The 15,881-nt window shown below is 44.7% G+C and overlaps 1 protein-coding gene across 1 annotated transcript; it reads right to left on the bottom strand.

Annotated features, from left to right (window-relative positions):
* Positions 1 to 1,514: 1,514 nt before the first annotated feature.
* Positions 1,515 to 8,674, bottom strand: LOC132385906 (E3 ubiquitin-protein ligase TRIM39-like). Its single transcript, XM_059958145.1, has 5 exons — positions 8,669 to 8,674; positions 7,351 to 7,584; positions 5,614 to 5,636; positions 5,408 to 5,526; positions 1,515 to 2,280 (listed from the first exon to the last, which is right to left on the bottom strand). Exons 1-5 carry the CDS (start codon positions 8,672 to 8,674, stop codon positions 1,727 to 1,729), a joined length of 936 nt encoding a protein of 311 aa, XP_059814128.1. The 3' UTR covers positions 1,515 to 1,726.
* Positions 8,675 to 15,881: the final 7,207 nt, after the last annotated feature.

Here is a 15,881-nt window from a genome sequence, read left to right as displayed (position 1 = left end):
AGATCGCCAATATCCCTTGAAAACCAAGGTTCCCTATGCCTGTTAACTTTGTCTTTAATCCTGACAGGAAAATACAAACTCTGCACCCTCAAAATTCCACATTTGGAGGCCTTCCACTTACTGAACACATCCACGTCAGGGAAACAAAAAACTTATCCCAATCCACTCTTCCTAGATCTTTTTTTCATTTCCACAAAATTAGCCCTTCTGCTATTTAGAACCTCAACTCGAGGACCAGGCCCATCCTTATCCATAATTAACTTGAATCTGATGATATTATGCTCATTATGAACCCAAAGTGTTCGTCTACACATACTTCTGTCACCTGACCTGTCTGGTTTCCTAATAGGAGATCAAGTATTGCATCCTCTCTCATAGGTACCTCTATATATTGATTTAGAAAACTTTCCTGAAAACATTTCACAAGCTCCAAGCCATCTAGCCCTATTACAGTTTGGGAGTCCCAGTCAATATGTGGAAAGTTTAAATCCCCTATTACAACTTCTTGTTTCTTACATTGGTCTACTATCTTTATACAGATTTGCTCCTCCAATTCTCTCTGACTATTGGGTGGTCTATAATACACTCCTATTAGTGTGGTCACACCTTTCCCGATCCTCAGCTCCATCCATATGGCTTCTGCAGACAAGCCCTCTGGTCTGTCCTGTCTACGCACAGCTGTGATATTTTCCCTGACTAGTAATGCCACTCCTCCCCCTTTCATCCCTCCCCCTCTATCACGTCTGAAACAACGAATATTTCTATCACGTATAAACCTTAGGTGGGAGGTTATCTTTTTGTATTAATGTATTAAAAATAAATTATAAAATCTACCAACGGAACCTCTTACTAAAGGATTCATATTCAAAATAGTATCCAACAAATCAGATTCTTGCATATATGGAAACTTAGATAATTAGTTTTGTAAAAATGTCTAACCTGAAGATATTGCAGTAACTGTGTATGAGAGAGAGAATATTTGCTAATTAACTCTTCAAAATTCGTCAATCAACCATCACAAAATAAATGAAAATAAAAATAAATAAATCTGCAAAACGAAAAACAGATCCCCTTAATCACTGAAAATTAAACAAGATTGGGAGAGAGAACTTAATATGATCTTTGTTAATGAAGATGGTCAATTATTCTTTGATATGTGCCAATCAGTGTTTAATTCAATTTAAAATTGTTCACTGTTACTATTTAACAAAGGACAGACTATCCAAAATACTTCCTAACATAGACAATTATTGCGATAGGTGTAAAACTGAAGAAGCCACTTTTTCACATATGTTCTTTTCATGTTCTTCATTAAAATCTTTTTTAGAAATCTTTGTTTTCTACAATTTCTAAATTTCTGAAAATTAATTTACAACCTAATGTACAAACCTTTGATTTCTGTTTATCCATGCATGACTTTTATCCTCCTCCACCTCACTATCTACTCTAACAGTGTGGTTCCCTTCCCTCTGCAAATCTTTTTTATCCCCCCCACCCCGAGCAGCACCAGCAAATCTACCCGCAAGGATGTTAGTCCCACTCCAGTTCAGGGGCAAACCGTCCCGTCGGAACAGGCCACACCTTCCCGGGAACAAAGCCCAATTGTCCTGAAACATGAAGCCCTCTCCCCTGCACCATCTCCTTAGCCACGTATTTAGCTGCATTCCCCGCACATTTATATTTACAGGGTCTTTACTCCTGACGCCGGTCCCAGGACCCGACCTGTTTACAGACCCGGAGCGGAACCGGAGCAGATTCTCAGCCACTGGTTTACATTCCCAGTCCGGAAGAAAGGATAAAGTTTCCCCGTGAATTTATTCCCAGTGAAGGTGTGGAGATGGGACTTGGTCTCCGCGTTGTAAAATGAAACTGTCCTGGACTCGTAACTGAGATAAACTCCCACCCTCCCGGGGATGGGACCGGCAGCGAGACGGGACTCGGGGGAGGGGGAACCACCGAACACGTCATAATCCCGATGTAACACGTCACCAAACCGCCCGATGACCCAGAATCCGGTCTCCGGACTCAGTCTGCACCATCTCTTCCTCTCCACAGATTCTGCGGCGACCCCCAGACACCAGACACGAATCCCCGTCACCTCCACCTCCCAGTAATGTCTCCCCGATGTGAATCCCTCCGATCCCAGCACACAAGCCCGGTCTGTGAATCTCTTCCCTGTGTCAGGGAGATCCCTCCAGGTCCGGGTCAATCTCACACTCTTCCGATCCTCAGACACCTCGAGCCACGGATGCGCCGTTTCCACTTCCAGGGTGACAGAGACTGAGGGTAGAAGCAGAGAATTAGAGAGTACCCGGGGATCGGGGGGAGACTCCGGCAGAGCGGCCCCGGGGATCATGGGGAGACTCGGGCAGCTCGGCCCCGGGGATCGGGGGGAGACGCGGACAGCGCGGCCCCGGGGATCGGGGGGGGGGAGACTCGGGCAGCGGGGCCCCGGGGATCGGGGGGAGACTCGGGTAGCGCGGCCCCGGGGATCGGGGTGGGGGGGAGACTCGGGTAGCGCGGCCCCGGGGATCGGGGGGAGGGTGGGGGAGACTCGGACAGCGCGGCCCCGGGGATCGGGCGGAGACTCGGGTAGAGCGGCCCCGGGGATCGGGGGGGGGGGGGGGGAGACTCGGGCAGCGGGGCCCTGGGGGTCGGGTGGCCGATAAGAACCTTTCCCGCGGTTTGACCTGCCCAAAGCGGATGGACAACTAATGTTTCCTCAAGAGTTTTGCGCTGGACAGCGGACATCCTCACTCTCTCCAGCCTGTTGACCCTTGAAAGAATTTCACGTTTCCCTGAGATCTCCTCTCCTTCTAAGCAGGGAACAGAGAACATAGAACAGTACAGCACAGGAACAGGCCCATCATTCAATGTTCACATTCATTTGTGAGTGTGAAGTGGAGGGTTCGAGACTAAAGGAGGTGATAATGGGAACCAGTAAGAGAGATGAATGACAGATTAAACTAGAACTGGGGGGGGGGGGTAGTGGTGGAAAGCCTACGGGTGAGCTGTGTGTGTAGACCTAATGAGAAGGTGGAGGGGGCAAAGATGGGAGATGAGGATCCCTTTGTCCCCTTTTCCAACAACCCCATCACCTGCAGCCCCTCATTAGGACAGGGGATGTATTTGCAGGGACCCTTAAGCCACTCAGGTCCTGATGAAGGTTTTCAGTCTGAACCGTCGGGACTGCTTACTCTTTTCCATAGAAACTTCCCGGCCTGCTTTTCCCCCAACAATTTGTGTGTTTTACTCTGCTTCAAATATACTCAATTATTTGCCCTCCACCGCTGCCTGTGGCAGATTCACTATCCTGTGGATAAAGGAATTCCTCCTCATCTCCGTCCTAAATGGACATCCCTATAGTCGGAGGCTGTGCTTACCGTTCCCGACCCACTCACATCCTCCCAACATCAACTCTCTCCAGACAGGTGTCAGAGAGATCTGGCGAGACCCTTCATCAGGACCTGTGTAGCTTGGATTACCAGCATCTGCAGATTTTCTCCTGTTTGATTCTTAAAGCAGAAGTTGATAAGTAAACATCTTGATCAGTCAGAGTCTCAAAAGTTAAGGGGAGGAGGCGGGAGAATAGGGGTGAGGGGGATAGTAAATTAGCCATTCTTCAAAACTCCAGTGAGTACAGGCCCAGAACCATCAAACACTCGTCATATGTTAACTCTTTCATTCCCAGAATCAGTCTTGTGAACCTCCTGGACGCTCTCCAATGCCAGCACATCTTTTCCAATAGAAGGGACCCAAAACTGCTCACAATACTCCAAGTGTGGTCTGAACAATGTCTTATAAAACCTCAGAAACCTCATGCATTTTCCAACATTATATATCATTTGCCACTTTGCTTCCCTTTCTCCTCATTCAAGTCCTTGTCCAGCCTAACTGTTTGCTCAACACTACCGGCCCCGGTAGGAATTGAGGATTGAAGGACGTCCTTTTAGAACTGAGATGCAGAGAAATTGTGTGTGGAAAATCTGTGGAATTTGTTGTCACAAGTGGATGTGGAGGCCAAGTCATATTTAGGTTCTTGATTAGCCAGGGCATCAAAGGGTATAGGGTGAAAGCAGGGGAGTGGGGATGACTGAAAGAATTGGATCAGCCCATGCCTGAATGGTGGAGCAGACTCGATAGGCCGAATGGCCTATTTCTGCTCCTATGGTTATTCCATCAGCTAGATCTTGATATACAGCATAAAATGAAGGTGTCCTAAAAATGACCCCTGTGGAACACGAGTTACTGGCAGCCAACCAGAAAAGGATCACTTTACTCTCATTCGCTGTTTCCTCAGTTTCATCATTCATCAGCCAATGTTCTAACCATGCCTGTAACTTTCCTGTATTACCATGGTCACTTAACTTGGTTCTGAGATTCCAAAAATATACATCCACTGCATGCCCTTTGTCTATCCTACATTTAATCTCTTCAAAAAATTCCAACAGGTTTGTCAGGCAGGATATTCCCTAACGATGCCATGCTGACTTGTCCTATCTTGTCCAGTGTCACCAAGTATTCCATAACCTCACACTTAACAAAATGACTCCAATTTCTTCCAACCACAGAGGCGAGGCTAACTGGTCAATAATTTCCTTTCTGCTGCCTTCCTCCTTACTTAGATTTAAGTGACATTTGCCATTTTCCAGTCCTCTGGCACCATGCCAGGGTCCAATGATTTTTGAAAGATCATTTGAAATGCCTCTACAATGTCTACCACAACCTCTTTCAGAGCACTAGGGTGCAGTTCATCTGTTCCGCGTGACTTATGTACCTTTAGGTCTTTCATCTTTTTGAGCACCTTCTCCCTTGTAACAGTAACTGCACTCACTTCTCTTCCCTCGAACCCTTCAACACCGGGCACAGTGCTAGTGTCCTCCACGGAGAAGACTGGTGCAAAATATTTAGTTTATCTGCCATCTCTTTATCCCGCGTTACTATATATCCGGCCTCATTTTCTAGCGGCCCTATATCCACTCTCATCTCTGTTTTATTTGTTTACAAAACTTGAAAAACTATTTGATATTGTTTGCCAGCTTGTTTTAAAAAGACAAGTGTGTATAAAGGGCCTGAAAGATCATCAGAGACCAGAGTCACTCCAGCCACAAACTGTACCAGTTGCTACCATCTGGGAGACGGTACCGCAGCATAAAAGCCAGGAGCAACAGGCTCCGGGACAGCTTCTTCAACCAGGCCATCAGACTGATTAACTCGTGCTGAGACAACTGTATTTCTGTTATATTGACTGGCATGTTGTGTGACAGTGATGGCTCCCGGTTGGTGGGGTTGATGTGGAATAAACTTCAAGTTCCCTTCAGCCCAGTATTGAAGACAATCTTTGCCTCAAATTATAACTTAATTGTGTCTCATAAACAAGGAAAAAATGAATCTTTGTAAGTTTTACCTCGGTTAATAGCAACAAGTGTTTCTCTCAGCACTGTGTTCAACAAATAGGGATGATAGAATTTTTCAACCGGCAGGGTCTCATCTCTCACTGACAATTCCTGGACATCATCACTGATTCTGTAAATATTAAACTGCTGGTGATAAACTGGAATTTTGAACTATTTTACAAATCCATACAGGGTTTCAGTAAAGAGTATGTCCTACCTCCTGTTTTGTCGAACCTCCTCCTGAAATAAATAAGAACACAAATTTGATTCTACTTGGACTTACTGTCCACATCCTGAATTTCATCCAAATCATTACAAGGTGTTGAAAATTGCCACTCCCACAGTCACAAACCAGCAATACCGAACCATGGGGTAAATTACAGGGAATGTTTCTGAAAGTTAGACCATTACTGAGAGGATGAAACTTACAGGAAAGACAAGACAGGCTGTGCATTTTCATCTGGATACGACATCAGAACGATAAAATGCAACAATTTAAGGTGAGCGATGGATTTGATCTTGGGCAGGTGGAGAAAGTACTTCATTTATGGCTAACAGGCGAGAACACAATATTAAGGTGCTTGGAAGTAGTGTCGAGGAGATGTCAGGGGGTAAGTGTTTTGGAATGGGTGGAATGAGCTGCCGGCAACGAAGGTGGAAGCGGATGAGATAGGGTCTTTCAGGATTCTCCCACACAGGTACATGGATCTTAGAAAAATAGAGAGCTATGAGTAACTGGAGGTAATTTCTAAAGTGAGTACATGTTTGGCACAGCATTGTGTGCCAAAGAGACTGTATTGTACTGTAGGTTTTCTTTGTTTCTATGTTCCTATTTATGGGGAGACATTCAGTCAAAGATAAAATGCCAGGAGGTTTTTAATAAATCCCACAAGAAATTTAGTGAAGAGAATGTGAAACTCAGGGCCACAGAAGTGGTAAAAGTGGAACAGCAGAGATTGAATGTAATGGGGAGGCTGGATAAGCACGTGAGGGACCAGGGAGTTCGGGGTACTGTTGCTGGTTGTGGTGAGTAGGTGTTAGGAGGATGGTGGCAGAGGGGAAATTGACAGAAGATGGACCGAATGGCCTGCTCGTGACGGAGAATGGGTCACAATCCCATGTAAAACTTATCCGACAAAATAGAGACAGTGAGAGTTTCCGTAATCTGATGGAAACCGGATATGGAGGATAAGTTTGATGTGTGGGTCACATTCTTTGTTCTCACGGATTGACAGAGAGACCCTCACACCCACCGCACCAGACACACTCACAGCCTGTGACTGCAACTGGGTGTTAATGGGAGTTTTAGAGGATATTTAATGTGGTAATTAAGGACACAATCAGTAGCTCTGTGTTATGATCAGAGTAAATCATTTCAGAAAAGATTACATTTTGTCCTGGGATGTACAGAAGCTGTGGAAGTCCAGTTTTGGGCAACAGCAACCCTGAATAGTTGCATCAATAGTCTGTGAAAAAAAGTTTACTGCCATTTGTAAATGCTGTGCAGGAGCAACACATCTGTTTTCTATCGCATTGTATTCTGTGTTACGTGTTTATTATGATAACCAGTCACGTGAGTGGGGACGTGGTAAAAGCGAAGGGAATAAGTTACGTATTCCTACTTTGTTCTGGGGTGTTTTGAGCCTGGGACAGGCAGATGCCATATCTTTTGTTGAACGATTCATTGCAGCTTAATTTATGATTAATTATGCAGAAAATTCATTACTTAAATATTGTCTGTTGCTGATAAAGAATCGAATATCTATCTCCGACATTTTAGAATGTCATTAACGGAGTGATTGGAGGTTCGTCATGCAAGGAGAACACTTTGTGTGAGGACACCAGCAGCGGCAATTGATTTGTTGGAATTAGCCTCTGTGCTGTGTTTAGTTCAAATATACCGCTGTTCATTTAGTTCAATTTGACAGAAATCAATTGAAATGTTATCCCTCACCTTGAGAAATAATGCACCATCTTTCTGATCCATCTGTTGCTTAAAGTTTGATATTTCCTCCTGAATAATCCTTATATTCTCTTGAATCTCCCGAAGATTTTTCTCCATTAGGTTGAGAATCCTCTTCTCTTCTTCCCTGAGATCCCTGAGTAAGCTCTGCTCTTTCTCAGTGATAGTCTGGCGCAGTTCAGCAAACTGGGATGTGATGTGGGACTGAACGCTGTGTGACTGTTTCTGTCGAATGAAAGGTGAAGATTAGTTTACTGCATTGCTGTGTTCTATTTCCTTATGACATTAAGGTGACCATTCGGTCCATTGGGGTCCCTACTACTTTAGAGACATTCCCGTCAACCCCATTCCCTCACGCCTTCCTGAAACCTATTCTCCCACATTGACCGATTAACTCCCATCTGATTCACATACACCCTCTCCCACCTTCACAGGGTTAATTATAATTAACCATTCATCCAGCATGTCCTTGGGATGTGTCTGAAACTGTCATGGCCACAGGGAGAGCATGCAAACTCAACACAGACAGCAGCAGAGGTCAGGATCGAACCCAGGTCACTGGAGCTGCGATACTCTGCTATTCTGCATTAAATGGAGCAAAACTCGACAGTAATATCAGAAATTCCGCTCAGGAAGCCTCACCCGAACTCCGGAAATCTTCTCTTTCTGTTGCTGCTCCTTTTCCTGGAAGTCTGATTTCTTTTTTGTGAGAGAGTCTAAGGAAGATTTTAGCTGATCCTGGAAGTCAGAGAATGAAGGAAATAGAAACAAAGATGCATCAAAAGAAACAGGTGATCTAACCCGATTATCGCACAAAATGCCGGAGGAACTCAGTGAGTCAGGCAGCATCTATTCAGGGGAAATAAACAGTCGGTGTTTCGGGATAAGAACCTTCATTAGGACTGGGAAGGAATGGGACAGAAGCCAGAATAAAAAGGTTGGGGATGAGAACCAGCTGACAGGTGACGGGTGAGACAACGTGAGGGGGAACGTGGGGGAGAGTGATGAAGTGAGAAGCTGAGAGGGGACAGGTGGGAAGAGGTAAAGAGCTGAACGAGGATTCTGATACGAGAGGGCAATCGACCATGGAAGAAACACGATGAACATGATGAATTAATGGCATGTTTCTTGACTGTTTTTAAAGAGTTCGATGTTGATAGGAATGTTGTTCCACCCTTGCACTGGATACAGTAAATCCGGCTGATCACATCTGGTCTTCTGCAATCTCCATCACTATTCTCTCCCTTACAGCAATAAATCAAACCTACAATCCTTGCTTGACAGTTCCATGTAAATTTATTGTCAATACCCGCATGTTACCACACACTTCATGTTGAGTAAATTTCTTGCTGCTGCTTAGATGAAAACGAGCTCTACAGAATTTATTAAAAACTACTCAGGAAGAGACAAAGACGAAGAAACAACCAACGTGTAGGAAAAATTAATTTTGAAAAGAAAAAAAAATCATTGAGCTGTAAACTCCTTGAAAGTAATTCTGTAGGTTGTGGAATCAGCTGAGATTTTTTGGTGATTTAGGTTATCCACACTGGTTCAGGAGTCTGATGGTTGTAGGGTAACAGCCTCTACCATTAAGATTCCTAAATCGACATTGAATCTTTGGACACCACCTCACATATTTTAACCCAGGGAAACTGTTTATATTCTATATCTTCCCAGCATAACAAGTGCCTCATCCAAATTTTGAACCAAAAATCTATTTAGAATGTATAAATAGCCCATCTGACATTAATAAATGTGTCATTAATCCTTAATTAATGATTCAGAGATCTAAAATCTATTTCAATAGATACTGCTCAAATTTGACCCGGAGCAGCCACAATGTACAAAAATTTGTAGCACCTGTACAGAAGTATAAATGTTCAAATAGTTTCATTTTGACGTATCAGGGAAAGTCTTAAAATTTCGACTGAAAGTGTCATTTGAGGGTGTTTTTACTGATGTCAAATGTCAAAACGGGTCAAATTTGACCCGAACAGTATGTAAGGGTTAATATACAGTGTTCCTGCTTTTTAAGTCTATCCAATATACGTATGCATTGTTTAACTGATCTATTATTATCACTTTTAAATGTAATTCATTATTATTATTATTATTACTATATCTGCTACATTGTGTATTGCATTGAACTGTTGCTACTAAGTTAACAAATTTCACGTCACATGCCGGTGATAATAAACCTGATTCTGATTCCAGTGTCCCCCGCCCAGCTGTCGTGGCGAGAGGAGGGCATATCCTGAATGGTGGTTGTTTTGCAGACGGTTGCTATTTCCTGTGGCAGTGGTCCATGTGAATGTGCTCAGTGGTGTGGAGATGGAGAGGACATATCGAGAAGAGGGCATATCCTGAATGGTGGTTGTTTTGCTGTCGGTTGCTATTTCCTGTGGCAGTGGTCCATGTGAATGTGCTCAGTGGTGTGGAGATGGAGAGGACATATCGAGAAGAGGGCATATCCTGAATGGTGGTTGTTTTGCTGATGGTTGCTATTTCCTGTGGCAGTGGTCCATGTGAATGTGCTCAGTGGTGTTGAGATGAAGAGGACATATCGAGAACAGGGCATATCCTGAATTGTGGTTTTTTTGCTGACGGTTGCTATTTCCTGTGGCAGTGGTCCATGTGAATGTGCTCAGTGGTGTGGAGATGAAGCGGACATTTCGAGACCAGGGCATATCCTGAATGGGGGTTGTTTTGATGATGTTGCTATTTCTTGTGGCCATCTGTCATACACACTTCCAGAGCTCTGTGGTTGGGAAGATGTCAGAGTCTATTAGTAAGGATGAGGTTTCCGGGTACTCGGAGCCACATGCGAAAAAAGGGCAAAGTTTCCTTCATGAAAAATCCTGCCTGACAAATCTATTGGAATTCGTTGAGCAAATAAAAATAGCAAGATAGACAATGTAGTATTGGTATATGTTGTGCATTTGTGTATCAGAAGGCCTTTGGCAAGGTGAAGTTGCTAAACAAGATAAGGGTTCAGGATATGACAGGAAAAATATTAGAATGGATAAAGCATTGGCTGATGGGCAGCAGGCAAAGAGTGGGCGTAACGGAGCCTTTTCTGCCAGGGTCTAGTGAGGTTCCACACTGGTCAGTGTTGGGACAGTCTCTTTTATTTATCTATGTCTACGGCTATGTCTATGTTTATTTATCTTTATCCTTTGTCTATGATTTTAGTGTTGGGTTTAATACTTTAGTGGCCCAGATTGTGGACAACACGAGGTAGGTGGAGGGGTGTGTAGTGCTGTGGAGCAGGGCAGCTACGGTTGGTATTGGATAGATGAGGAGAACAGCCAAAGCAGTCACAGATGGAATACAGTGCCGGAAAGTGTATGGTCATGCATTTTGGTAGGAGGAATAATAGTGTACACTATTCTTCTAATCAGTGACAACATTCAGATATCCATTGTGCCTAAAGACCTGTGTGTCCTTGTGACAGATTCCCGAAATGTGAATTTGCAGTTTGAGTCATTCATGAGGAAGTTGTTTGAGGATTTGCCAGCATTCAATCCGAGAGAACGAGAAGATAAAAGCAAGGATGTAATACTGAGTGTTTATGAGCCGATGGTGAGGCCTCACTTGGAGTATTATATGTAGTTTTGTGTCCGTTATATTGGAAAGGATGTGCAGACATTGGGGAGGGTTCATAAAGAAGGTTAACAAAACTGATTCAGGAATGAAAGGCTGATATGAAAAGCGGTTGACGGCGCTGGGCCTGGATTCACTGGAATTTAGAAAAAGGAGGGAGTACTAATTGAATCCTAGTGAGTATTAAAAGGCCTAAAGTGGATGTAAAGACGATACTTGCAGTGTGGCAGCCTACGACCAGCCTCAGAATACAGGGCCATTCTTTTCGAACGGAAATGAGGAGGAATTTCTTTACCAAGTGTGGTGAATCTATGGAATTCTTTCACACAGTGGGCTGTTGCGGCCTCGTCATTGGATGTATTTAAGGTAAACATGTGAAGAAGGAATTTGATAGGAGAGGAGAACAGGAAGGAGAAGGAGTAACAGAGAAAGGTGATGGAGATGTGTTGACAAGACAGGAGGTCTCCTAAATGGGGATTATTAAATTTGATTTATGAACATATAGGATTGTATTGCCCCTTCAGGCTCTTCGAGCTGCGCTGCCCAGCTAACCCCCAATTTAATCCCAGTGCAATCACCGGACAACTTACAATGGCCAATTAACCAGCCAACCTGCACAGTCACGGGAAATCAGTGGATATTGCATTTTCCAGAAGGCCTTAGACAAGGTGTCGCATGTGAGGCTGCCTGGCAAGACAACATCCCGTTGTATTACAGGAAAGATACATGTCTGGACAGGGCGTCAGCAGATCAGTAGGAGGCAAAAAGTGGGAATAAAAGGAATCTTTGCTGATTGGCTGCCGGAGACCAGTGCTGTTCTCCAGGGGTAAGTGCTGCGACTGGTCTCTTTATATTATTTGTCAATGATTTCGATGCTTGAATTGATGGCTTTGATTCGAATATCCTCGTGTCCGTCGGGCACCTCGCATTCACCATGGTTGCTCTCCCTTTCTCCACACTTGCAGCGTCAGCTTTTGTATTAATTTCTTACCAATTCAAATGTCCCATTAAATTGACATTGACCGTCGGTCGTGGAGGCCAGTCCCACATGGCACGCAGCTTTTCAGGGCCCATAAGAAGATTTCCAATTGTATTTCTAAACCCGAACCCCTTACATACCTGGAGCGGAATAAACAAACACACAGGCCGGTATCCCAGCAACAGTCGGGACTTGCAGCCGAAGCAGACAAACAGGTTTGGTAAGACAATGCCGAGACCTGTTGGGGGTTGGGCAGAACACTCCGGGAGGGGGAGGAACAGAATCCCAACTTTAAACGGAGCCCGTCTGAGGGGCGAACAGCAGATTCCCTTGAGGAAACCTCAGGACAGGGCAAAACTGCAGTCCAGTCCATAAGTGATAACCCCCGCCCACCACCTGAACAGACAGATAACTTTTAACTTTGAAATGGGTTTAACGAGGCAGATCCCAATAAAGGCAAGTGGGCGGCCTGGATAATGAGGACGTATGCCAAATCAAAGTGACAGGCTGAAGAGATACGGTATATCCACTAGGTGGTCGACAAACCTGGAGGGATATTTTCCTCTCCTCCCGCATCATCACATCCTTACAATGAAGCTGATGGTGTTTAAGAACACTTATGTTGAGTTGCCTCCATTAGCTTGGGTTTTATTTCAAGAACCATATTGCAGGTTTCTGAAAGTCTAATTCGATGGCACTGAGAATGTTGTTCACTTCTGGTCTCCTCCTGATAGGGAAGACGTGAATGTTTTCCGAGAGGATGCATGGGAAATTTACCCAGGACATTGTTTTATCTTAGCTGTGTGCTGGTGTACGGCTGAATCATGATAAGCTGGAACTTGAACTTAAAGCGTTCGGGGAAAGGCTGTTGGAATGTAAACATCCCTCACCCAAAACATTAACCCTCCTCATCCCTCAGCAGATTCTAACCTTTATGAATGTAAAGACATTGGCAGATTCTGTACCGTGGCACCGTGTCCGGATAGTGACGCTGTGGACAAAAGCTTCTGGGATAATGAGCTCGATTGTAGTTGCCTGTGAGACTGGCCACACTCAGAAGCCGAGGGGGAGGAAGGGTTAATGTTGAGCTGGATCGTACAGTGAGGGATGTTTACATTCCAGCGTCCTTACCCCGCTTCAAGTTCAATTCCCAGTTTACCGGTATTCAGCCGTACACCAGCAAACAGCTAAAGAAAAACAATATCCTAGTAAATTTCCTATGCATCCTTTCTAAAACTTCCATGACTTTCCTATCAGGAGGAGAACCAGAACTGAACAACATTCCCAGTGTCGTCTAACTGGAATTTCCGAGACCTGCGACATGGCTCCTGAGATAAATGCCACAATTGATGAAGGCCTACAGACCGTAGTTATTCTTAATCACCCGACCCGCTTCATTGTAAAGTGTAATGATACGGACAGCGGGGAAAATATCCCTCTAGGCCTGCCGACCTACCGGTGGATATAACATATCCCTTCAACCTGTCACTCTCAATTGGCTCACATCCTCATTATCCAGGACTCCCACTTGTCCTTATTAGGATCTTCCTGCTCGTTAAAGCTTTCTTCAGGGAATCTGCTTTTAGGTCCTCAGGCGGGCTCCCGTTTAAAGTTGGGATTTAGTGCCTCCCGCTCCCCCGCCTCGTGGTGAACTACATATACCAGTCTGGACACAACCCTCTGCTGACTGCTCCTGTGGCTCCTCCCACAGACCCCTGTATAAAGGCGATTGGAGGCACTGCTCCCCACTCAGTCTCCAGGATGTTGTGTGATGGTCTCTTGCAGCTAATAAAAGCCTATCGTTTGCCTCCCGTCTCCGAGAGTTATTGATGGTGCCTCACCCCCTCCCCCCCGAAGTGTTCTGTCCAACCCCTAACAGTCTTTGGTATTGTTTTACTAAACCTGTTTGTCTACTTCGGCTGCAAGTCCTGACTGTTGCTAGGATACTTAGCTGTACTTACTTAGCCCGCTGGAGGTATGCAAGGGTTTAGGGCAGAGGTCGGCAACCTGCGGCTCCAGAGCCACATGCGGCTCTTTGATTTCTGTGATGCGGCTCCCCGTGGTTTGTTAGCTTTTGAAATGTAATTCGAAATTTGAAGATTATGGTGATCTTGTACAATCTGAAAACTTTGCGGAGACACCATTTCCTGGCACATCCGAACCGGCTCACAATTAGCCACCGTTCCGACTAAGGGAGATAGCCTACGGGGGTTTGTGAGTACGTGTCTTTTGGAGCATCCGCGCCCACGGGGACGGGTTGAGGGAGGCTTTAAAGCAAGGCTGTTTAGTTCGAATAAAGTTACCTTTGACTGCAGTGTCTTTATTTTAGCGCTGCGTGTAGCACACCGCTACAACGTGTTTTTTTATCACTATTAATATACATCACAACTGCCAATGCCTGACGCCCGCCAGTGCGCGCATTCTTTTAATTCTTCGATCCAAGGTAGGCTACCTACGGAGTAACCTTCAACCCAACGTCTTTTTTTCGGAGTTCAAAATGTTTTTGTTGCATGCAGAAATGTAATTTCGTTTTCTCTGCAGGAGTTCATCAATTTCATAAATGCAACACATTATAGTTTGTTTATACATAGCATAAAGGCAAAAAAAAAACCCGTTGTATGCAGTGTTATTTCATTTTGTGGCTCCCAGTGTTTTCTTTTCTGTGGGAAATGGGTCCATATTGGCTCTTTCAGTGGTAAACGTTGCCGACCCCTGGTTTAGGGTTTTCAAATACAATTGGACAGGGTGTTAGTCAGGATGAATCTCAATCTGGATTATAGTTCAGGACCCCCGTTTAGTAAAGTATACAGTATATTTACATTGAATACGGTCCGACTGAGATTCATTCTTCACAAGGAAAAAACAGCTAAAACAATTAGCTCCATATTCTTTATGTCGTTTAGAAGAATAGCTGCCGTTTATACCGAGCCGTACATAGTCCCACTGGGAGGTGAGTGTGAGTGGACAGAGAGACATCATACCCCAGCTGCCTACCTACCTTAGAGCATGAACATTGATTTCCCAACTTCCAGGAATTGGTCAATGTGTGAAAATTATGGGGAGAAGGCAGGAGGTTGTGGTTGAGAGGGCTAATAAATCAGCCATGATGGAATGGCCGAGCAGAGCTAATGGAGGATGAAAATCTGCGGATGCTGGTAATCCAAGCTACACAGGTCCTGATGAAGGTCTTGCCTGGTCTCCTGTCTGGAGAGAGTTGATGTCTGGAGGATGTGGGAGGGTCGAGGACCAGATGGCACAGCCTCCGACTGGAGGATGAAAATCTGCGGATGCTGGTAATCCAAGCTACACAGGTGCTGATGAAGGTCTTGCCTGGTCTCCTGTCTGGAGAGAGTTGATGTCTGGAGGATGTGGGTGGGTCGAGGACCAGATGGCACAGCCTTATTCTGCTCCTATGTCTTATGGTCTCGTGCTCTAATTGATTTTGAAAAACAATTATCTAACCGACTTTACTTGAGACACAGGCCCAGGGAACTGGAATTGCAGACTCTGTGAGCAATGGTGTTGGTGGAAAACAGGAAGCTTGTGAAGTACTGTGGGAATGGGACAGGTCCCTCATGCAGACCAAAGCACAACAGGACAACAGTGAAACTGATCTACCCGAATATGAAGTTAGTACAGCTTTTACATTCCCATTTGATAAAATTACCAGTAAAGCTCCATTTTGATAAAGTCAGCAAGGCCTGGACTATTATTCATGAATTCTTTCTGTTTTCAAAATGCTTTACTGTTAATTTTGTCCATGGTCTGCATAAGGGACCTTTCCCATTCCAATAGTACTTCACAAGCTTCCTGTTTTCCACCAACACCATTCATACAGTGTCTGTAATTCCAGTTCCGCACGCGTGTGTCTCAAGTAAAGCTGGTTAGATAATTGTTTTCCAAAATGAATTACAGCACTAGACCATAAGACTTAGGAGCA

The sequence above is a fragment of the Hypanus sabinus genome, assembly GCF_030144855.1.
Source record: "Hypanus sabinus isolate sHypSab1 chromosome X2 unlocalized genomic scaffold, sHypSab1.hap1 SUPER_X2_unloc_5, whole genome shotgun sequence".
NCBI classification, from domain to species: Eukaryota; Metazoa; Chordata; class Chondrichthyes; order Myliobatiformes; family Dasyatidae; genus Hypanus; species Hypanus sabinus.
Note: the sequence above shows the minus strand (reverse complement) of the source record. Positions and strands in the feature narration are given on the sequence as shown.

Coding starts and splice junctions, on each gene's coding strand:
- LOC132385906 (XM_059958145.1), bottom strand. Junction 5,527..5,613: donor GAGGTTCGACAAAACAGGAG/GTAGGACATACT, acceptor TAATATTTACAG/AATCAGTGATGATGTCCAGG. Junction 2,281..5,407: donor ACTTGTTGCTATTAACCGAG/GTAAAACTTACA, acceptor TTCTACCCTCAG/TCTCTGTCACCCTGGAAGTG.